Source organism: Cygnus atratus, chromosome Z, assembly GCF_013377495.2.
Source record: "Cygnus atratus isolate AKBS03 ecotype Queensland, Australia chromosome Z, CAtr_DNAZoo_HiC_assembly, whole genome shotgun sequence".
In the NCBI taxonomy this organism is placed as follows: Eukaryota; Metazoa; Chordata; class Aves; order Anseriformes; family Anatidae; genus Cygnus; species Cygnus atratus.
This window is the reverse complement of record NC_066396.1, coordinates 36,383,611-36,408,529: the sequence shown is the minus strand read 5'-3', so window position 1 is coordinate 36,408,529 and position 24,919 is coordinate 36,383,611. Positions and strand designations below refer to the sequence as shown.

Sequence of the window (24,919 nt, the reverse complement as noted above, 5' to 3'; positions counted from 1 at the left end):
CTGATCAGGGATGCCTTTCCTGGCCAGCAGAGAGCAGCAGCTCTATCAGTAGGAAGCCAGGGTCCTTGACTTCCCTGCAGACAAGGTTTCTGCCTCCATCAGACCGTTTTTCATTTTTCTCTGCCTTTATTGGCCTTGCTATGTACATATGGCTCACTTATGGTGCCTCAGAGCCAATCTCTCCCACGAACAAAATCTGCCCAGGAGAGTCCTGCTTTTTGTCTTTCCCCTGCCCTGCCTCAACTGCTCCAGCTCCTTCCCACCATTACAAATTTACTGAGATGCTCTGCAAAAAAATCCAATGAGGCAGTTGAAAGTCTCTGGTTTTGCCCAACTACAAGCTGAATTTGCATTTAAGACTAAATTCTGTCAAGCAGGTAAGGTCAAATGGTAAAAAGCTGAACAAACGAAATTTCACAAAGGATTTGTACATACTTTATTTTGTGAAATACAATAAAAAAATGTTTCTTCCTCTAGAATATCTACACAAAATTCAGAATATGCAGAGTGCCCTTTTAATCTCAAGCAACATTTGTCACATGTACAAAATCATTACAGAAACACTCGTTAATCAAAGCACAGTAAATGGATGCCGTTTTTCAACAACTCAAAACAGCCTCTAAACCAGTGCAAATTTTATTGCATTATAGAAAATTCCCCAACTCCATAAATTCATAATTTATTCACACCACATCCTTTCATCCTCATTACATTACAGTTTATTTTAAACTCCTAGGAGGAGTTTAATGTGCTTCTAAAAACATCAAACAATCCCTTTAATTTGCACCACTTTTGATGCAGACTAAAAAACAAAAAAGGTAAAACAATCCATTTCTTTTATCATATGCATAATGATATACAGCACAGTAGGAAACAGAACTACAGTCCAATTCAAAAGTTGAGTTTCAAGATTTAGAAGTTACAAGGGTGTTTCATTTATATTTTTTTTAAAGGTCCATGAAGAAAAGCTGAAACATAGAAGGCACTGTGAAGTTATTAGTTAGAAGAAAGAAAAGGTATTATAGTTCTGCAACGTGTCCAGCTTACCATTTAATGAAATAAAGTTATCTGCACTGAAGTAATTTCAAAAAGAGAAAATGTGTGGATTCTTCAGTTACTTGTATTTAATAATTTGTTTAAAAAATACAATTTCTATGATCTAATTTAATATACACTTTGAAAATATGCACCTATGTTGCAGTTATTTAAGGAAAGCAGTAAATTCAAAGGAAGGTGTATTTTTCTAACTGCAGCAATACAAAAAGCCATTAATTCACAGTTAGTGGAATTAAAAATTAAAAATTAAAATTACTCATTAATAAGTGCAATGTAGCTTGAGCTTAACCAATGTGAAATTCCACTAGTACTAAGTTGTTTGCAAAACAAACTGAGTTTAAAACACACATGCTGATTTCAATATTTTCCATCAAACTTTTATTTTCTAACCTTGAATTATATAAAACGTGAAGACAGGATATGACTATAAATAACATACAGACGTTTCTATTAACATGTGAAAGCTGGTACCTGTTACTTTGCCAATACTGCAGCCATATCAGTCCCCTATGCACACTGGGGTTTCAAAGTTATTATATGTTGGTAATGTGCCAGAATATATTAATAATAAAGAATCTTTCAGAATCCTGATTTTAAAACTTTTACAACTCCTATTTTTTTTCATTTTAATTCTACAAAAAAAATAGGTAGTTTGATATAAGCACACAAGTTGTATACAACTGTTTTATAGCTGGGGGAAAGGCGCAAGATAATTATCTTCTCAGCACAACTGACTGCAATTGAACTTTCTTAGGGCAACAATTCAAGGAAGCTTCTCTGTGATATCAGTTATTCCAATACAAACCTTCTGACTTCTTGGGCTTACTTGAAAATTCATTAAGAGTTTGCTCCCACATATGTAAACAGTTTGGTTTGCACCCTCATTTTGTGCAAACATCACAGGTTTTGAATGAAATATTGATCTGTGACCATTTTCTTCAAGTTTATAAAACATGTTCAAAAACTCATCTCCTCCTTGAACACTAGCTGCTAAATAGCTATAGAATATTTGGAGGCAAGGATTTTCTAAGTGAGCAAAATGCTACTTCTGCTTCAGTTAAGAGGAAAACAGAAGTTTATCCACCTCCATCCTCCCCAGTACCCTTGTCCAACTCATTTATGCATTACGGATTCAGATAACTAAGACTTGGATTACCAGGATCAGGAACATTTGTAGGCAACTAAATCATTCCTGCGAAGCCCCAAAAGTTTATGCTGTCACTAACTGCAGAGAACAATGTATTAGGCCTTTACTGCCCCATTTTTCAGAAAGACAGAAGTGTTTGCAATGAACTCATATGAAGCTTTTGGATGCTTTTCCCCTCTAGTTTTAGCAGATTTTAGAGTGTATGGGTATTGAGCCATGATCAGCACTCTTCTTAGGCATGATCATAGTCCTTTTAGCATTTGAATTAGGAAAGTCTGCATCTCAGAAATCTGTCTAGGAAAACCTGCAGTCTCCACCTGTTTGTACGAGACCTAAGAGTCAGATGGAGGAATAGGAACTGCCATCACGCACTTGGAAGGAGAGAAAGCAACTTAAGAAGTAAACAGTTGGTTCCCATTCCTTTCAAATTTTTGTGAATGTCTTGTTTTTGTTGTTTTGTTTTCTTAAAAAGAATCTCCTTATCTGAAAGATACCTAAATAAACCATTTTCAGAATTCTCTTTTTTTGCTTGAATTATGGATTTCATTCAAGAGCCAGCTGAATGGTAAGCTATTGAAAACTATGCATTAACAATCGAAATTAAAAAGACTAAGTGCTCACTTTTGCCTTTACCTCTATATTAAAAGAGTTAATTTCAGTAGGCATTTCATGATTTCAAATAATTCCATGCAGGACTTCTACCACTCTAAAATCGAGGTACGTACAACAGGAATAGAAGTTAATTTGTAGTGTACAGAAACATCAATACGCAGGAGCAAATCAAAGCAAGTCCAACCATCTGCAAAGATGACCTGAAATCATGCAGGTATCCTTTTTCCTCAGGTAATATTGTTTTTTTTTTTCCTAGTTTACAGTACATACATACGGAAAGCCTGACATTTAGCACTAGATGATGTGACACAATCTACTCTGACTGTTTCTACCATACTACTGCCCAATTAATCAGTATTTTCATCAACAAGTGAGAAGGTTGTTTTAAAATGAAGGTTTATTTCTATTATTTATTTCTATGTTACCATGGTGTAAAAGCAGTCTGGATATCACCAGTTATGTAGAACAGGATTTGCTGTACGTATTTTTCTTTTTAATGAGCTGGGAGAATTAAGGATCACTAAAACTTGATTCCTTGTAAGTTGAGTCACAACCATATAGTTGTTTATCCATTCAACACTCAAAATTATTCTTGTATGGCTGTACATTTAACATCAGTATATGGTTATAGAGTGAAATTTGCCCCTTTTTCTTTGTAGAGTTATTAAATAGGAAGAATGCTTCAGAGAAACTTTGTGTTTAAAAGGATGTTAACTGTGCGTGTAAATTATATAATAGGAGAAGAAGATTAAATATGAAGAATCAGGCTCAACCCTTCCATTGTGACATAGGTCTGATATCCGCAAGCAACCATGCACATAAACCCCAAAGAATAAAGAACAAAAAAAGTCATTGTGTTCTTTGCCTTTAATTGTTGAGACAGCACAATATTTTCATCAGGAAAGAATCTGTCCAGGCAATATCCCCAATATTGACTTAGGATCAGCACTTTTAGACGAATGCAAGGAATTAGTCTATTATGCAAGCATGTTTTGTCACAAATAGTGCAAATCCTTTGTTTTATTGTTATAAAAAAAAGATGCTTTTGATGTTTTAGCTGGAAGCTGTTTCAGACGGATCTTCATCCCTCATCATTTTCAAGAATAAAAATCTTTAAGAAAGGCTAGTATGAAGTAAATACATTCATACTCAGATGGGATTACAGTTTGAGCTATGCTCCTTCACCACGCTACAAATCTTTCTCTTCTTTCTCCAAGAATCACTCCATCAGAAAAACCACTCAGTTAAATTTCAGCAAAAAAAAAAAACTGGAATAAATCTTGTCATACTTCTCAAGTAACAGAAACATTTAAACTGTAGACCCATGTCCAGGCTCTTCTTGCCAAGGATACAACTACTGTTGTAAGCTAAATATGTGAGGTGAGGAAGTATCTAATTTACAAGATGCAAGCTAAAGATGGATTTATTATCTCTTCAGATCATTCATTCAAGCACTTCATTTGTGTGAAGTCACACCTTGACGACCACAATTATAAATACATTTTAATTGAAATATTAAATTTGGACTATCAGTGCAAAACAATTAACCCACAGGCTAGCATGAAACCATGGGGGAGGGCCATAAAGAAATCAAGGAAAAGACATTTTCAAAGCATACATGCATACAGTATAAAGCATAATGTTTTCAGACAGCATCTGTTTGACAAACCTCTGAATCCTAATGTTATCTAAGCTTCCTATCTAACTTGTAGAAAGCCATCCATTTCCAAGTGGCTAATTGGAGAAACCTATAATTCTCTTGCAGAAAACAGCAGTATGTTCACAGGATCTTCAATTTGTCAGGTAGAAAATACAGGAAATCTGAATGCAAGTTTCTAGATTTTATGAGTGTAGACACACATTACGAAAAAGTCAAAGATCATTTTGAATACTAAGTGGGACAAGGGTCAGGAGAAAGGTAGAAATTTTAGGTACTGTGATCTGAAAAAGGCAACTTCATTGCAATTTCCAAAACAAGGACTCAAATATTTACATTCATACATATATACTGCACAACAATGCAAAAGGTCATTCTAAAGAAGTACTGACGTACCTAAAGAACCTAAGCATTCTGCAGCAGGAAAGGTCTTTCATTAAAATACACAAATATTGAAGGCCCTTAAGAAAGTCACCAACTATAGGCTCCTATTTAATTATTGCCTTTCTGAACAACTTGAGATTGTGGAGGAAAGATTTGAGGAAAGAAAAGGAAAAATATATGCAAGAAATAAACTGCAAATAAATCATTGAAACCAACTCATCCTATTAATACATTTTAAAAACATTTTAAAATCCTTTACACTGTCTCATGAGATGAAAGACAAGGTTATATGCTGTAGATCGATGAAATCACTGACAAATTGCTCAGTTATCACCTTCTAGGATTCAAAAGTATATATATATATCCCCATACTCCTTGTTTGTTCACCTACTTTTGTCTTGCAGAAGTTTAGCAAGTGCTTTCCTCTTTTTTTATATAAAAGGTGCTCCAAAGTACTTCCTGCAATACTCAACTCTGCTGCTTGGTGGAGCATCTATTTTCTGCATCTTTTCAAGATCATCCTTTGGTAGATTTTTATGTGCAAGTCTGTATTCACTATCAAAGACCTCTGAAATAGAAAGAGCATTGCTGAAGTCATTTAAGAAACCATGTACAGAGCACACTGCTGTTACTAATTAAAATACTTTTGGTGATTTTTATGTAATAAAAAATGATTATCTTAAGTTAACTAAACTAGGTACTGATTTGTTTTGCTTTTTTCACCAAAAATACAACCTCTCAGGAAACTTGAAAAGCATTTTCAGGCTGTAATGTCAAAAAGCATTGCAGTGGAGGCCCAAACTGCACTGTGCGGCTTGCCTGCCTTCAGAATACTTCCTATCAGATGCCACAAGGGAGTCTCCCTTGTTTGCATAGTGCCAAATAAATGTTAGAGTAGGGGACAGCAGGAAGCAGTGGCAAGCAGGTGTCTAGAAGACACAGAACAATACTACAGGGTACATGGGTCAGGGAAAGATAGGCAAGAATGGGAGCAAGTTTTCAGACACAAGGCAAAGCTTTAAAAGCTTAAAGCTTTTAATCTTTGTTTAAAATAATTACTTCTTTCAAAGCGAAAATCAATGTCCCCATCTGGACTAGATTTTCAGAAAAGCAAAACCTATGACAGCATGGACGTCTTCTCTAAAAATGCAGCAATTGAACAGTTACTCGTGGATCAAGTGCTGAATTTCTTCACTATTTTTCATACAAAGTATACACATATTTTGTACACATACCACATATATTATAATTTTATTATTATTATTTTTACTTACCAATGTCAATGTTCTCTCTTCCAAGAGAAACCAGAGATAGGAAAAGGATTTCTCTGTAAAAACTCCTAGGAAATATTGTGAAGGATAAATCAGTGAAAACATAACTATTCTCAGTTTAGAAAGTCACTGTTCAAGAGGTTGATCATCCGTTATGCTCTTTCTCTAACTGTACTGTTAACCTTGCTTGTGGAGAAAGCAATTGATCTATATGATCAGTAGCTTAAAGTTTTTTCATGCCTGAATATTTTCCATAACATGTGAAGTTATATTAAACCCAACTCCCAGCAGTTACAATGACTATGAAATCTCCCTGCCAAATACACCATAAAGCCTACAGAAAAACAAGAAATGTAAAATACAGCACTTTTTAAACTTTTTAAGCACATTTATTAACTAATTCCTGCCTGAGGGTTAAGGACAGAGAGCAGGATTATTTCAGAGATCAGCCATACTTTGTTATTTGTTTCAGAAAGTCAAGATCTATCTCAGAATTGGTACTACTAAACAACTGGATATTAAACCTTTCCTTGTGGAACTGGTAAAGATTCTTCTTTATGCAGATTAGTCCTTTTTTTGTTTTTAGTACCTACAAACCACAGAAGCAAAGATTAACTTTACATGATAGACTCTTGAACAAACTTTGCATCTACAGTAATTTAATCCAGACTACGTGCTCTTGTATGAAAACCTTTTTGAATTACTGTGAAGATGGCAAAATGTACAGCATCATTTACAAATCTCACTTTGCTTGTGGATCATGTTGTATCCACTTTTATTAGCTAGTACTCCATAGCTGTATTTAGGTTGTTTGGAGAACATTCCAGGTACTGCAACAGGATGCTGCACACTTGGACTTAATCTGCTAGGTGGAAACAACACCCAAGTCTACGTAATCAGTATCCATGTTTTTTAAATTATTTTTTAAAATGCTCATGGTGATTAAATGATCATATTTATCCATTTGATTTGGATGAATTTTGCAATCGTCTACAGAATGCATTTTTTTTTTTTTTTGTAAACATGGGGAGTAGAAATATTTACAAATAAACACATTATTTGGTAGACGCAGAAGAAACTGAATATTCCTCAGAGATCCTTACGGAATTATGGTCTGATCTTATTTAACTTTGAGTGGGAAGCAAGAAAAAAGAGATTGTCCCTTTACCTTTGTCGTTTCACATCTGGTTTAACGTTCTGTAGAAGGAGGTGGATTGGCTTAACAACATTGTTGTGTTGAATACTTAGTTTGATGTTCTCCAACAAAGTGTTCACTGCCTGCTGATCTTCTGCCACTGTGGACAGTCTCTTTTCAGAAGAATCTGGTAAATACAGAAGTTTAGATTTTTAAATCAGCAAACATAAATTCACTTCAACAAGCAGAAGGCATTTCAGAAAATGAGATATATATAGAACCTCTAATCTATAGAAACGTGTTACCACAGAAAGGCTTTGTCTGCTTTACTTCACCACAAAAGTGACAGAATGCATCAAGTACTCCCACATGACACAGAAGTACAAGAGACTGAAGAGACTCCAGCTTTGGATGTTGCCTGTCATAGTTTATTAGCTCAAATATATTACTGTACTTGGCCTTCTTAGAATGAACTTTTAATTAATTAATTAATTTTTACACAAAGTAGAAAAGGAAAAAGCAAACATTTGCACATTTCTTATCAAAACCTTTCCTGAAAGACACTTGCAAATTCATTGTTAACTTTGGCCTACATATTGAAATAAAGTACAGCTGCATCAAATGGGAAAGAAAATTATCGAAACATTTACCATTATGATTTGTTTCTTGCATTCCTATTTCTAGAATAATACTTTTTTTTTTTTCTTTTTTTCAGAAAACAATGGCTCATGAAGATGAGATAGCCAGGACCCTGATCATGCTGACTTGAGAGTTTCATAAAATTGTCATTCATTATGGTTTTCCAAATGCTTTCTGTAGAGCCTCTCTGCAATGCTACTGCCTTTTTCTTTTCCCCAGCACAACATTTAAAACAGGCCTTTTGCTCCTTTATGTATATAAATGCATATATTTATGCATTTTCAAGTCTAAGTGCTTTGGGGAAGCTTTTCATACATTATACTCAAATTAATATGCTTCTATAGAAGTTGAGGAAAATACATCTTATTCTGTGCTCTTGAGTAATTTTCTGATCAGCCTGCTTACTTTTAGGACACTTTGGACAGCCCTTTTTTTAATTCCTTAGAGCAAGAACTAATTTTTAGCCTTGACTTTAAAAGTTAATATGCAGACCGAGAAGTTATGTCAATGGTTGTTTGTTTGTTTTTGTTTGTGTGCTTTTAGCTGATCAGAAGCAAAGGAATCTTAAAGTTCTCAAAAGTTCTCAGAACCAGTCTGCCACATGATGCTTCTTCATCCTTCCAAACCAAACTACACTAGGCAAAGGCTTTCTTGGATACTATTTTATGACAGCCAAGTAGGCTGTCAAATGTACTTATTAATGGGACTTGCAACCTTTCATTCATTTATAAAAATACATGATACTCTTTTGTAGTACAGTCTTTGTATCTGTACAGACAGAAAGAAATTCAGATATTGCAGTGAAACAATCAAACTGAGTGAAGATTTTTTAACAACAAATCTAGAACAAATGCTTCCAACCTGTTCATAAGTGTATGGCATATAAAGAACAGGTTACATATCTTTTCACACAGATCAGGAAAATATCATAACAAATAATTTGACATTGAAACAACGTTAAGTACCTAAGAGATTGTAGATGCTTCACACACTAAAAAAGCTTTCCAGCTAGGTGGGTGGTGTACCTTCAGACACTACAAAAAAGCAGTTTCTTTCTATAACCTCTTCACTCTGTTTATCTGTAACACTTATTTTACTTACTGAGATTTCTCCAAGATATATACAGAGGCTCCCCAGGCTCTTGGTGGAGGTTGATGTTGTCCCACAGAAGATGAATGTATACTAGCTTGCTATCTTGAGCGAGAGATGTCAAAGGAAGCTAAAAGCATGAGGAAAGGGAAGAAGTTTTAAGAACATCAGTACATCCTTATTGTTCAAAAAACTTTTCTTATACTCATTTTGAAAACAAAAAAAAATAGCTTTACTTCACTTATATTGAATACAACAAATAAGAACAATTGATGTCTTCTAAATGGAAACTGCATTTGCCAGGAGCAGTCACATGCACTGCAACATTTAATAAGCTCTTCTAGTTTAACTTGACGTATGAAGATTGTTCAGTTTTCTATGTATATCTGCAGAAAGTATTTGATTATGTATCCTGAACCATTTTTTGTGCACTAAACATACTGCTCAATTTGTACTACTTATTACAGTCTATCTTAGAGTGTTCTGATTTGAGTGAGACTTGGTATGCATAAATAAGTGCTCATCTTTCCAACAGCTGAAACAGAAGCTGTATTTGCATACTAATATGAACCATTATTTCCATTATAAAATATCTGTCACTCAAAACAATAGCTCCATTTTTTATAAAAATATTAAATAATTATATTTTATAAAGTTAAGTGCCACTGGAATCACTAATACAATAAGAATCAGTGGACAAGTAAAATATACCAGTTGTGTATGAATTTAAAGTAGTAATCACAATTTCATGTCCCATCTTGTATTTTCCCTGCTAATGCGTTGTATTTTTCCATGTGCTTTAGATTTTATCAGTATTAGTTTTCAGCCACATTTCTTAGAAAATTCTATGTGACACTCCACAGTAGTTTTTTGATTTGTTTTGTTTTGTAAATTGAGTGACAATTTTAAAATTAGTGTTTATAAGTAGATAGGAAATTACTTATCACGTGAGACAAATATAAATACTTAAGAAATTTGGGATTTACATACACAATTCATATAGGTATATGAAAAACGTCTGTTCCTTAAAATAGGAAAGGCAAAATAATGAAAAGATAGCATTAATTATTTTATTCTATTTATATAGCAGTGGATCTCAGTGGAGCCTGAATCGCAGAAAAGAACAAAGAATCTTGCCCAAGAACTTGAAAATTTTATGTAACAAAGTATGGAGTCCACAACATGTGTATTACAATATCTTGTAATCTGTTAAATCTCCACAAACACATCTTGTTTCCTTCAATGAATCTTCTCTGGCTTTTTTGTTTTGTTTTGTTTTTTAAAGACTAGCTTGACTAGAATTTGAGTGCTGTTTTCACTATCTTTCGAGATTCTTCATGGAAAACAAGCTTATCTGCTAGTAATATATTAAAAAAACAGTAACACACCATTTCTTATTTAATCCAAGCTGTTCAGAAGGCATTTACCTATTTTTTTTAAATCCAAACCCTCAAATTTAGCTTACTGTAATATGTTCACTTCTAATACAAAAATGTCACTAACCTGCACTCCATCATTACAATGTTCAGATGTTAGAATGAGTCCAGGTAAGTTGCTAGGTAGGTCCAACCGTCGAAAATACCAGACTAGGTTCCAGAAAATTATGGGATGCTGATTAATGAATTTGGATGTATGAATTACTTGCTCTCCCTCATTTTCCAGTAGTGATTCAAGCTCCTTACGCAGTACCAAAGGGCTCAAGTAGGGTACAGATACAGGCAGAGGGTTAGGTCTTTTTATTAAAGGATCCTAAAAAAAATAAACAAAAAACACACACACAAAAAAATGTTATTTTCCAAAATCAAAGATTCTTCTTGAAAATGCCCCACTGCACTATTTCTTTGAAATTTGGAATAAGCCTCTGGTAGTACTGAATACACATTAATTTTAACAGCATCAGCAGTTTTGACTGCTGAGGTGTTTCTTAACTTTACAGAACAATCACCTAAGCTCACCTAACACTCTCTTAGGTGAAAAAGAGAAAATGCAACTTGTCCCCAACTACACTGTTTGAAGCTACCTAAACCCATACTAAGCCAGCAGCAACAGATATAGCAAAAAAGTATCCAGTTACATTATCTATGAACTGAATCACAAGTACATGATATATTAAGAGAGCCTCTTGCCAATAAAAAGCTCTAAGAGAAAAGAGGACCTCCATTTCACTTGCATGAATAACGCAATATTCTCAATGTCCTCTTACTTTCTCCCATCCAACCCAACAGGTAAACTATTAAAATATAGAGAAGAACTATAAGTAAACATGTGAAAAAGGAACAACCTTTCACTCATTGAACCAGTCTGTTGTCTGCACTATTTGGTGTTTAGTCTGCTGTAGAAATTGCGTTGTTTTTAAAACAAACTCCCAGTTTAGAAGAAGACAAAGAATAGCTCAGTTCTGCCACAGAAAATGCTTAAGATTAAGCAGCTATGTTTGTACCATGTACTAAAGAAGCAGTCTTTGAAACTCTTTTAGACAAAAGGAACCCAGAAAGACACCCAAGATTTCTTTGTTGTAAGAATCTGAAAATTAGGCTTGACCATTTCTGTCCCCAAAACATGGGACAAAGCTAGCAGAAGAACTTTATTCATTGTATTCAATATTTTGCTGTCAACTGAGTGTGCAAACTTACCACAACTTCTTGCAAACTATTTGGAAGACTAACTGTTGAAATGCCATGAGACGGTCTCTGGGAAAGATCAATGTTTTGCAGTGGACCTCCAACACTGTGGCTCCGAGTTAAAGACACTCCCCTTTTTGGTGGATTACTGGTAGATGTCTTCATCGTTCTGGGATCTTTGCTCTGTTCTTCTGCCACATCACTGTTTGGATTTTAGAAAAGAATATGCTAGTATGAAACTATTCAGCATTCCTTCAGCAACAGGAAGGAAGCAGACAACAGCTGCCAAAGAACTACACCAAAGCACGTTTCTCTATCAACAAGGAATTGTATTTGCTCAGTTAGCTCCACAGTTTAGGGAAAACAAAACAAAATGCGTCTCAGATCAACATGGCCCTCACACCAAAAAAGCAGCTGGGTATAACTTAAGACATCAGTCTGAAAAATCTGCAGTAATATATATAGGCACAATTTCTCTGCTATAGCCTTATCGTGCTTAGAAAAATAGCAATGTAGATATTTGTTAATACACAAATATCATCCTGTTCTGACTGCGTTTATTTTTACCTCATTCTTTCCTTTGTATTTATTTTCTCTGAATGTTACTAACAGAGCAAAGATGCTATAGGAGATGATATAACTTGTTAGTCAAAATAAAAGAAAATTGTCATTGTCAAACTCCTCCAAAAGAGTAATTTAAGCAAACTCCTATTACTGGCTTGTCAAATTTCATCAATACAAACCAACTACCTGCAGAATGTTCATTTTGTGCCACTCATAACTGAAACAGTACATAAAAAAAAATTTAACTAAAATACAGAAGAAAAAAATCACGAGAAACAAAAGGTGTCTGCTTCCAAATAATCTGCAGAGACACAAGAGATTAAGTGTGGCTCGTTAAGTTTCATAGAATCACAGAATGGTTTGGGTTGGAAAGGAGCTTAAAGATCACCCAGTTCCAACCCCCTTCCATGGGCAGGGACATCTCCCTCTACACCAAGTTGGTCAAAGCCCCATCCAACCTGGCCTTGAGCACCTCCAGGGACAGGGCATCCACAGCTTCTCTGGGCAACCTGTGCCAGTGCCTCACCACCCTCACAGTGACGAATTTCCTCCTAACCTCTAATCTGAATCTCCGCTCTTTTAGTGTAAAACCATTATCCCTTGTCCTATCATTATCTGCCTTAATAAAAAGTTACTCATCTTTTTTATAAGCCACCTTTAAGTATTGAGAAGCCGTAGTGAGGTAACCCCAGAGCCTTCTCTTCTTCAGACTGAACATCCCCAACTCTCTCAGCCTGTCTTCATAAGAGAGGTGCTCCAGCCCTCTGATCATCTTCATGGCCCCTCCTCTTGACCTGTTCTAACAGACCCACATCTTTCTTCCGCTGGGAGCCCCAGAGCTGGACACAGCAATCAAAGTGAGGCCTCACAAAGGCAGAGTAGAGGGGCACAATCACCTCCCTCCACCAGCTGGCCACACCTCTGTTGATGCAGCCCAGGATGCAGTTGGCCTTCTGGGCTGCAAGTGTGCACTGCTGGCTCATGTCAAGCTTTTCATCCACCAGAACCCCCAAGCCCTTCTCTGCAGGGCTGCTCTCAATGAGTTCTCCCAGTCTGTCCTCGTGTATGGGATTGCCCCAACCCAGGTGCAGCACCTCACAATTGGGCTTGTTGAACCTCATTAGGTTCACATGGTCCCACTTATCTAGCTTGTCCAGATCCCTTCAAAAGACATTTCTTCCTTCTTTGGTATCAGCTGCACTTGGGTCTGCACTTGCTGAGGGTGCACTCAATCCTACTGTCTATGTCATTGATAAAGATATTAAACAACATCAGTCCTAAGACCCCTGAGGGACATCACTCGTCACCAGCCTTCACCTGGTCACAGAACCACAGACCACAACTCTCTGGGTGCAGCCATCAAACCAATTCCTTATCCACCAGATGGTCCACCTTTCAAATCCATATCTGTCCAATTCAGAAATTAGGACGTCATGTGGGACCACATCCAAGTAGAAGTCCAAGCAGATGGCATCAGTTGGTCCTCCCTTGTTGACTGATATGGTCAGGTACAATTTGCCCTTCGTGAAACCATGCTGGCTGTCTCAAATCACCTCCTTGACAAGTGCCTTCACATTGCTTCCAGGAAAATCTGTTCCATGATCTTGCCAGGCACAGAGGTGAGGCTCACTGGTCTGTAGTTCCCTAGGTCTTCCTTTCTACCCTTTTTAAAAAAGGGAGTGATGTTTCCCTTTTCCATTCACTGGGGATTTTGCCTGACTTTCATTCATGAATTTTCTAACATGATGAAGAGAGACTTATTAACTGCACCAGGCAGTTCCCTCAGGACCCTGGGATGCGTGTCATCAGGCCCCATGGACTTGTACCTGTTCAGTTTCATCAGGTGGGCTTGAACCTGCTCTTCTCTTACAGTGGGAGGGACTTTGCTGCCCCAGCCAACCTACAGGTTCAAGGAAATGAAAGACATGGGAAACCTGAGGCAAAAAAGTTAAGTACCTCAGCCTTTTACCTTCTCCACGTCTGTCATTACCAGTCTTCCCTTCTCATCTGTCAGAGGGGGGTACACTCTCCTTGGCCCTTCTTTTCTGGACAATGTACCTACAGAATCCCTTGTTATTTTGTGCAACAGCTGGAATTTTGCTCTTCAGAAATTCAGGGTCCTGACTTTGCTCTTTGTCAGGCCCATATTTCTCCAGATCAAAAACTCAGCCTGGGCATGGTCACTGCATTCCTGACTGCCTCCAATTTTCTCCTCATTAAGAATTCATCTGCATTGGTGAACACCAGGTCAAAAAACGCTTCTCCTCTGGTTGGTTTGTCTAATACCTGGACCAGGAAGTTATCCTCAATGCACTCCAGGAGTTTCCTAGATTGCCTGAAGTTAGTCTGGTTTTTGTTAAAAAAAATATATATATATATATATAGATAGATATGGATATATACAACACCAGAGTTAAGAGGTTAACATATGGCAAGTTTACCTTTCATTTTAAAGTATTAAGGGCAACAGCTGTTACATTGTTTGAAGTTTTAATAGTCTGACACAAGCCTTACCTAGAGATACTCAAGACTTCCAAACTGAACAATGATGGAAAAAAAAAAAACCTCTTCCAACAAAATGTCAGCAAGTCCCAGCAAAAGCTTCACAATTCACAGCAGCAATATTTCAGTTCTTTTCCAACAAAACACCTTCTCCTCAATGCTTCTTTCCTTAAACTGTTCAAAAATACTTACTGTTTTTCTGAATTTTAATTTTTTATCAGTATTATTTGCCATAGAACTTGCACAATGCAAGTGTTGATCACTCCAAAGGCTGTCTCTCAGAGACAAGTGTTGCAGCAAATGTATTTATTTTCCCTATTATGCAGTGTCCTGTTGTGGTAGATTCTAAACACAAAAAAAGGAGGAGTAATGCTGGAATTTCATCGTGTCTTTAAAAGTGCTTTTAACAGCACTGAGTAGAAGTTTTAGCTATTAATAGCAGACTGATAGGAAAATTCAAGATCTTTATTTCTGTAGTTAGTTGTATCCTTAAAATGTACTCACAGGAAATGTACTCAACTTACATGAAATTGATAATAGCATGGTCACATGGGCAAAAAAAAGAGAGGAAACAGACAATCATCAAGTTACAACTGGATTTCACCAACATATTTAGTGCTTAAGCCAACCATCACTCTAGACTAGAGTAGAAATATTAAAAGTGTTGATACATTTCTGACAGAATTAACAATCCTGTTTTACCTACCTCTGCTCAGATGCAGGGCTGTTTTCTTCAGCTATGGCATGGCTGGACTGTGGGTGATCGGAAAAACTGATCAAATCAGCAACAGCTGGACCGGACAACAATTTCTGTTCCAGAGGATCCGTGGTTAATGGAGTATTACCACTCTGTAAACTATCTCCTGAGGTACTTTGCTTCAGGAAGAAGCTAAGTTACAACATGCATGGGAGAGGAGGGGAAGTAGGTTAAGATGTAGGCATAGATTCATTTAATTTAGTATTTTCTACGGTTACTTTCAAAAAGCAGAAAAAATAAAGGAACACAGCATTTAAAAGCTTGAAAACAGAACACAAACTTCATCATATTCTCTCCATGGCAACCTACACAGGGACAGTAAATGAACACATATAGAGACTGGTTCCACAAAATAAGGACACCCACTTTGGAGGTATGTAGTTACAAGGGAACTTGGATTGTAATGGTTCCCAATCAGTAACAATATATCAATATCTATATTGTAACAGAGACTAGAGACTATTACTGACACAAAAAACAGGAACATATCTTGTTTTGCGAGTTTTTTGTTTGTTTTTACGTAAGTACACACACTACTGGTGTTCTGTTTCAGCATTAAAGAAACAAAAAGAAAACAGACTTAATACCTTCTGTGCAGTAATGCTTAACAAAGAAAATATGAAAAGAGTGGTAAAAAAAATGCAACCACTGTTGTCTTTTGGCTATTTTATTATGAAACTTAACAGTTTACCCTATTTATAATTTCTTTCAGTGTAATCACAAGTGTTGCACAGTTACAATCTTAAGAACATCCGGACAAAAATACTGGGATATATAACTAAGAATAAAGAAAAGACTGTACTGTCTTGAAATTCTTGAAAGAATACAACCATGTACAAATGCGAAGGCTGAGAGAGAAGATCTGCAAAACCCACTAACCTTGCAGAGCCACGTAGGTCTTTAAATTCAACATTAAGTAAAGGTAGGAAGGTACTTTTACAGAAAGGACAGGTAGTGTTCAAGTTTGAATCATTTGGTGTCCATCCAGCCATGATTTCTTCATCATAAACCAAAGCACCACAAGCTCTACATTGAGAGCAGCTTGACATCAATACCTAAAACCAGCAAACAATGAATGCTATCAGTCTTGTTTTAGGATTCCTTTAAAACTGGCTTTACAGGCTTAATATCTACAGGAGTTTAAAAGGTTGAGTATCAGAATGCCAGTCTGGAGATGTGAATTTATCACTGCTTACTCATCATACTCAAGAGTTACCTTTTGCTCATAACTTTCACTATGACAGGCTAACACTAATGTTTTTTGGTTAGGTGTTCTGAGAGCTGGAAGAAGAATTTACCGCTTGCAATTGCTTGGTGCTGTGAAGCGTGCAGCATACAGAAATTGTTTAAGTAAATGACTGTCTACTTTTCTGCAAAAGACGTTAAAAAGAAAGCTTTAATAGTGGAAAAGAGAGAAAGTTAGTTCTTACCTAGTAAAAGTCTCATTACTAAACTAGATTAAGAACTAGAGAAAAGGCGCTCTGAAATAATACTGTAGTAGCTGAGAAATGGTTTATTATCTATCTTTAAACTTTCTTTTACTTCATTGTTTCATTCTCATAGTAAACAACAAAAAGCACCACAAAAAAAATACAATGGCAATGTTTTAGACCAACAGCAACACTCCTTTTACAATCCGATATCCCTTATATAAGGTAGTGCAGAAGTTTGACAAGTCTAAATCTGCAGATTAAACATAAAATAAAATTACATGGGACATAACCAAAATAACACTATGGAGAGTGATCAAAGCAAATTAAGTGACCATCCCCTTTGTTTTTTTTTTTTTTTAAGTTTGAAAGCATCTACAAGCAACAACTGAAACAGAGTTGTTATACTGACAGTCATTGTACTGTGTTTGACTGGTATAGAATTGTTCTTTTTCATAGCAGCCTTTATGGTACCGTTTTATACTGGTGAACAACATAATGTTGTTAATGCAACAACATTTTAACTGTTGCTGACAAGTGCTCAAAAAACACCAAGGCATTCCCCATCCCCTTACTCTGCCACCCCAGCAAGTAGGCAAGAGGTTCAGAGGGGACAGAGCAGGAGACTTTCCAGCCTGTATAATGTCATGATCACCAATAAAAACTGGGTGGGATGGAATGGGTAGTTTTTCCAAGCAGCTGTAGCCTAGGGAGCACTCACCATCTGCTGATGGTGAGTAACTGAGTTTGTATTACTTGTTTTTTGTTTTGTTTTTCTTTTTTCCTCTCCTCAATTCATTTGAGAAATAGTATTACTTATTAAATTGTCTTCATCTTGACTCTCAAGCTTTTTTCCTTGCCTCTGCCCTTCCATTTCTCTCCTCTATCCCGGTAAGGTGGAATGAGTGAATAACATGGTGGGGAACTTAGCTAGTATGTGGGGTCAATCTACCAAGTTATCTAGTAACAATACATAATTTTCCTAAGGGGAAAAAAAATCTTGAAAGGAGAAAAATCTTGTTTTCTCCTCAACTTCTGCTGCACCTTAAGTTTTAAGCTTTCCCTAAATTGTCTCGTCTCTGAGATACATAAAAAACATTTGAAACACTCTTTTTTACAGCTACTGTCACACCTGCGGATAAAAGTATCAAGCCTCTCTGCAGCAGAAAAATGTAAAATTTTTATTATGAAAAATCAAACCACAGTCCAACTAAACATAATTAGTCCACACAGACAAATCAAGTAATTATATATTTCACTTATGAATTTATTAATCTTACCTCCATTGCATAGTTCTGGAAAATGCTGGATAAACTAGTATTATGAGAAGAGCTGAGCTCTGACTTCTCAGAATCTGGAACTTTCATACTTCTTGGGAATGAAGCTTCACCTGTATAGAAAAGAGTAGTTCAGGTCTTCATTCAAGGAAGGTACATTCCAAAAGAAGTCCAAAATAACAGATTTATTTTTTTTTTTTCAATCAAGACAGAAAACAGTACCAGAAGATCTCAAGAGACATATGTAGCTCTTTAACTTCATTGATATTACATAATATAAAGATATCATTTTTGCGATTAACATTCCAAATCTATTTTTGTCTAAAGCATGCAACAGACTGGTAAAAGGAAAAAAGCACCAGTGAATAAAATCTGAAAATACAAAGAAAGAACAAAGAACAGCAAAGAGCAGTAAGATTGCTCAATATATATACTCTAGAAAAGCTGTTCAAGATTTCTTGAATGATGTATCCATATGTAAATAACAAACAACGATAACACTGAGCGAGGCACACAGTACCACATGTACCATTACTGTGATTAAGTATTCTCTGGCTTATGTTGCCATAAAATAAATAACTTATCTTTTGTAAGGCTGGTATTTAGGGTTATGAGTTTTGCACAGGAGAAGAGGAAAAACAGTTTGAATACCAGAAGGAAATGGTTAGAATCTGCTTCAGGAAGCAAAACTATCAGCATTACTTCCTCTGACAATCACAGTCAAACTTTCCTGTTCAAACTCACTGACAGAGTCCTCCTGTCATGAAGAAAGTTCTCTTGCTTCTTCATGATAGCTCTATTGTTAGAGTGCTACAAAGACAGTTAAACCAAAACTCAAGGTGGTCCTGCAACACATTTTTCTCAAATTACGGATCAAATCTCACTGGAAATGATAGATCTGCTTCAACCTGTTTTAGTGCTGGGAACATAGATGACAGTTTGGCATACAGTCACATATTCATCATCTGTTTACCTTCATCAATTCAAATCAAGTATGCATCCAGTAACTCCTATTCCACATTAATGCTGACGTGCTGTTTTTGGAGTTTTGGTTCTACCTCCATTACTTACACAACTATTTGCAGTTCTTGAACACAGAGGAAGTATTTTACAGTTAAATGCCTGTAGTTTTTATCAACTTTTTACACATTGAACAAAGAGATGCATTAGCTATTTGCTACTGGAAAAGTATTTATAAAATAGAAATAAAAATATTATACTTAAGGGCTTGAAGTAATTTCAGATTACCACACCTTCCACTGTATTGAATGTTTTCTAGACATAACAATTTTACCTGTTTGCTACATTATAAACTAAAAACAAAGGAAAAAAAATAATCTCACCTGCACTGTAATGCTGTCTTCCTGCATCTCCACTGCTACTGCTACTGCCAAGACTAGTAGTGCTTTGGCCAAGTTCATTTGCAATTAGTCCTGGGACTCCAGATCTTGATGACAGATTATCTCCTAAAATATTATCTTCAAAACCAGCAGGGAAGTTAAAGTCTGGTCGACTGTTTTCTTCCTTTAACACAAGAAGAAAAATAGCTTTTTTTTTTTTTTTTTAGTACTTCTAGATCCATTATTTTACTTTCATCTTTACTCTAATAATTAAAAATTAAAGCAGCAGATTAAGACAAAATCTTGATGTAAAGATTTTTTTACATATAAGATACATTTAGGCAATCCCCCCGAAAGAGCAGATATTGGACCAAACAGAAGGATATTGGAAAAAGGTTTTGACAGTTAGAATACTCAGCTGATGATCAAATTCAGTGACAAATGTATTTTCTTCTTCATGACTGGAGAAACAAGGGAATGATGCATAAATTGTGATATGAAAGACTGGCACTTCACAAAAGAAGAGAAATTATCAGGAAAAGAATAAAGGTCTGAGTTCAATTCTGAGGAAAGATCTTAAGATAGAAATGAAATACACCAGTAGGAATGATCCAACAGTGACACAGTCACTAAGACACACAGGAAGCTATAAAATATAACAATGAAGATATTAAAAAAACCAGGAGGTTGTGGAAATGGGTAAGAAAGAAAAAATAAATTAATAAAAGTTTAAAAAAATAAATTAAGGGGATTATGATGAGCCCTTAAAAAAAATTCTAAGGAACAGATCAATATAACAAAGATATCCAGGAAAACCTAGCTCATGGGGAAAAAAATAATGAAAGAAAGTACACCATTACACTACAATGAGTTTTCATTGTCATAAGCAAAAAAAAAAAAAAGGAAGAAAAATCTTTTCTATATTTACTAGAAAAGATAGCATTAGTAACATCAGTTAAATCTGTTTAAAGTAGAAACAAAGCTAAACAGCTGTTTCATCTCTTCTCACCTCTTATGGAGATAGGGAAAATAGGAAGAACTTGAAAAAGGAAACAAGAAGCTGTCTAAACAGCCTGAAGAGAGAAGACAAACCCTTAGAGAGCAAAACACCAGATAAAGGGGTTAATCAGATCAAAGGCCTTTCTAAAGAGAGAAAAGTAAATTTGAAGGCACAATAACAAGATGTATTACGGAAAGTCAAAAGTTATGACATTTATCTCCTCTTGCATTTATGTCACTATACTCTAAAGTGTTTTATACTAAAAACATTTGTTTGTTTTTAAGGACTTTCAGATCCAGATTAAAAAAAACAAACAACAAACACACACATCAAGTGTGCTTACACATGAACTGCAACATTTTATTTCCAAATACCTGAAGACTATTTTCTAGAGCTCATGCTGTCCTTTACTTCTTTCAGCTTTAATACTACTTAGTTAGTAGCACTCTAACTTTGCCTACCTTAATTTTTTGTATTGAAAAATACTTGCCTCATCATCTGAGTAGTTATACACTGAAGTTACAACTCCCCACATCTTACTGGCCACATTGGCAGCCTGTTTCATGCCTGATTTCAGAACATCCATTTTTGGTCCAGACAGTATATTGTCTAACTTCAGATTGGATAAAGTCGTTACAACTGATCCTAAGGAGCCATGTGGAGAAGAACGACCCAGTCCTGTCAAAGATGAAGAACGCTCCTTTTGAATCCGTGGATGCATTTGTTGTTTTGGTCGCCCAGTAAATGTTTTGGATCTGGAGACAGAAGGACTTCTGCGATTTTCATAGGACTCAGACGATGGTGGGATGGAATCCAAAGGCAGGCTTGACCTCCGTTCCTGGGAGTGAGCAGGTGAACCAGGGGCTTCTGCTTCCCTACCTGGCTTGTGCAGTTCCATGCTGGGAAACTTACTGCCCAGTGGGTTCTTGAGATTCATATAGCTCTCTATTTCATCTGCCAAATTGCGTGCTGCAACTGGTGACACCAGCTTTTCCTCTGGTTCAGGGAGTCTTGGTTGGATGCTGTCAGTAGCCAGCAAAGATAAAGGATCCAAGCCCACTTCAACATCTTCCCTTTCGATAGGTTTAACCACTCCATAAAAGCTATTCCTTTTAGGAGCTGCATCTTTGGATTCCGTTTTCTGGTTTTTGGACTCAGCTAACTGTTCAATGTTCATTTCTTCCACGTTGGATGCATTTTCATCTCTTCCGTTCTCAAAATGCTCCTGCCCTTCCCCAGGTTCTTCCAGCACTGGTGAAGTTCTGTGCTCCAATTCCCAATCACTATCAGTCACACGACTCCAAGAGCCACCTTTGCCAGAGACCTGCTGGTCAACAGCACTATCAAAACTATGGGATTTATTCATATGACAAGGTGAAGTTTTGGCCCCAGATAAAGCTGCTGTTAAAATCTTGGCATCTGCTCCCATCATTATCGCTATTTCTCTGGAATGCAAGTCCAAGCTCCCTTTTTTCAGCAGCATTCCTGCCCTGCTTTCACTGCTGAAACTGCAGCTTCTCTCTGAAAACAGCTTCTGCCTCTTCTGTCCTTTTTCACTTATTTTCTTTGGAGAAACGTCACCAAAGACCACATCTTCAACTGAATCCTGAGTTATGAACAGCGGGCTTGAACCAGTTTCTAGAAGAGAAAAGGCATTACATATGGTGTACATAGCCATCAAGACTGTTTCTTTTCTGAAGTTGTGTGGCCTCCTTATTACTGAGAAGATTGGGGGCGCCACAAATCTCAACATATCCATTAAAAAGTTTAACACTGATATTATCAAGTTATTTTACTGGCTGCAAAGGCATTCAGCAGATCAAAAGTCATCTACTCTTTTTGACTCCCTGAATGCAAAGTTTTCTGTCTTCTACTTCCCTTCCACATGCCACCTCAGAGCAGAAAGTAGGTACTACATCCATAAATTAAGAGAAAGTACAATTATAATTAAAGATATACTTTATTTTTTCTCTCTCCCAGAGCTACATTCACAGATGTATACATCAAACTTCATAGTTCATTCTGGTTCTGAACATAAGTATCATGTGTGTCTGCACAACACAGAAGCATAGTTTTGCTTATGACATATACATATGTGAAAGAACATAATATCTTACATATGCTGAATTTAACTAATCCTATAAATGTTCTCATTTCCCTGGGGCAATATATGCCTAGAAAACTGTGTTATCCAGGCAAAAATGCTGAATTTAACTATCTCTGTATGGAAGGTAATTCTACTATTATATGAGGATGCCAACAGAGGACCAGATGCACCATATCCACTGCTTGAGAATGTTTGAATCTAGTCTTGATGCTGCTTCTTGACGAGTCATTAGTTTTCATAATGGTCAGAAAGGTTCTGAGCAAGTTCTTGTCAGAGACTCAATGCCTTGCTATCAAAGTACATGCCAACTGCCCTCTTAAAAGAAAAAGTCCCTGCTGTTTTGTCCCTAATCACTGAAGCTGGACTACATTACCTTAGTCAAGGACAGGCACAAAGGTAGGGAAAAAAAATATGTGCCCCAATATTTGGATCTCATATATCCTTGTCTTCCTCAACATAAAGATTCAGAGATGTAAATAAATTTCATATGTCACAACGAAGATGTGTACTGTTCCCAGATTATACGTTGGCAGGAAAGGGCACTGGATGTATAATAGAATCATAGACATATATGACTTGTCCAAGATCAGTGAGGTTTAGGTGACCAGAAGTCAAGAGTAGAGACCCTAATTCTCCTGTTTTTCTAGTATATTACCGAAATACGCTCAGTATGGGACAAGGAAAGTCTTGATTTCAATCTACTCAACACTACTAATTTTCAACCTTAGAATCCACAGGTACTTTTTAAGTCACCTAAAAATGATAATGGTGGGGGGAAAAAAAAGAAGGATAATGGTGGAAAGCACATGTTTTTGTAAGACATTTGCACCTCTGACAGAAGTGGTTTTTTTTCATTAAATAGAATCCAAGAGGTTACAAAACATTATAGCACAAGCTCAAGGCTTCAGGAAGTTCTGCTTCACCCAGTGACTCACCACCACTGTTTTTCCTTCCAATGCTATCAAAAATGCCAGATGGAACTTTGACGATACTGTTACCCCAGGCAGGTGTGTCTGTTGGACTATGAGTCTCTATATTCAGCTGTTTATTTTCATCAGATTCCTCAATGCAAACGTCTAAAATAAAGAAAATGTAAACTTCAGTTAATTTAACTAAATAACTATATTTACACTGTTATGGAAAACAAATAATCAAACACTGTTCCCTTACCCAGTTACAACCTAAAGAGTCAGTCCTACAAAGTACTTCCAGCATTTCCTGGAAGTAGTATCTCGGGAGATGACAGTAATTAGTATTACAGAAAGAGCGCATAGCTGTTCACAAGGTTACAGTGTGTGCCAGCTTCATCCTTTGGTATATTTTTAGCTAAGCAAAGTAGAGCAGTAACAGCAGTTCTCTTTTTTTTTTTTTTTTATTCAGGGCTATTTGTTTAATGATAGCATCAGAGGCCCTAATTGACATTAAGGGCCTACTAACAAAGATATGAAACAGAGTCAGTAATGAAATACAAAATACAGAAGAAGACAGGAGATGATCATATTTTCTACAGTGGGGAAGAGCTTGTAGGAATAAGTAGTGCCTCTTATTAGGCTAACTGGCACGACTTTAAAAATGTTCAGGTGTTTAAATATACAAATGGAATATAAAATACTGTATGCCCTAGCGCATCTCCAATTTTTTCATCTATATGAAGTTGGTCAAATAAAAAACTATTTTTATCTAGATATGTTCCACTGTTATTATCTAGCGTACAGCAGAAGTCCAGCAGATTCTATCACGTTGGATTTTGACCTTGACAACATTATGTTATTTGTGGTAGTCTAATGGATGAAGTAAATTTATTTTACAAGTCTTCGTCAATATAAACATGCATACTTAACCTCCTATTAGCTCTTCAGCTTTAGAAGAAATGTCTTGCTCCATTTGTGTTTCAGTTGCAAGAAGACTATCTCCGTCATCCTTTAGAAGTTCATCCTTGGATCCATAGCCCTGATCCGACTGACCACCTGTTCAAAGGAATACAAACACTTGCCTCCAACTTCCTTTCTAAATTTGTTATTTTTCAATAAGAAAATAAGTTCTTTTATTTCTACTGAAATTCATTTCTTTCATTCTGTTTTGCCACAAAAGTTCAGAGTAAGAATCACCAAAACGTCTCATCTGTGTACAGATTTACTTGGTGATGTTGACAGCAGAGGTAATTAGTTTTCAATGCAAACTTACTTTTTTAATACACATTAAATTATTGTGATGTGTTACCCCCCCCAGAATAGTACAGTGACTAATTAATTTTCCTGCAGTGTATCTTCCTTCATTCCTTTCCCCTTTCATCAACATCAAATATTTCATTGCTGTGCAAGCTAAATTCTC

At 36.2% G+C, this 24,919-nt stretch overlaps 1 protein-coding gene across 4 annotated transcripts in view; it reads right to left on the bottom strand.

Annotated features, from left to right (window-relative positions):
- Positions 1-412: 412 nt before the first annotated feature.
- DENND4C (DENN domain containing 4C) overlaps positions 413-24,919 on the bottom strand; it is a 77,383-nt gene continuing 52,876 nt past the window's right edge. For 3 of the 4 annotated variants that reach the window (XM_035558612.2, XM_035558609.1, XM_035558610.1), the window contains 13 exons: positions 24,430-24,555; positions 23,524-23,664; positions 20,972-22,119; positions 19,485-19,665; positions 18,145-18,254; positions 16,314-16,489; positions 15,384-15,566; positions 11,624-11,813; positions 10,494-10,739; positions 9,003-9,120; positions 7,296-7,449; positions 6,131-6,195; positions 413-5,424 (listed from right to left, as the gene is read on the bottom strand). In XM_035558612.2, the coding sequence (XP_035414505.1) occupies positions 5,288-5,424; positions 6,131-6,195; positions 7,296-7,449; positions 9,003-9,120; positions 10,494-10,739; positions 11,624-11,813; positions 15,384-15,566; positions 16,314-16,489; positions 18,145-18,254; positions 19,485-19,665; positions 20,972-22,119; positions 23,524-23,664; positions 24,430-24,555 (2,975 nt within the window). In that variant the 3' untranslated portion in view covers positions 413-5,287. Of the gene's footprint in view, positions 5,425-6,130; positions 6,196-7,295; positions 7,450-9,002; positions 9,121-10,493; positions 10,740-11,623; positions 11,814-15,383; positions 15,567-16,313; positions 16,490-18,144; positions 18,255-19,484; positions 19,666-20,967; positions 22,120-23,523; positions 23,665-24,429; positions 24,556-24,919 lie in introns of all 4 variants that reach the window. The other variant, XM_050716252.1, reaches the window with a different exon arrangement.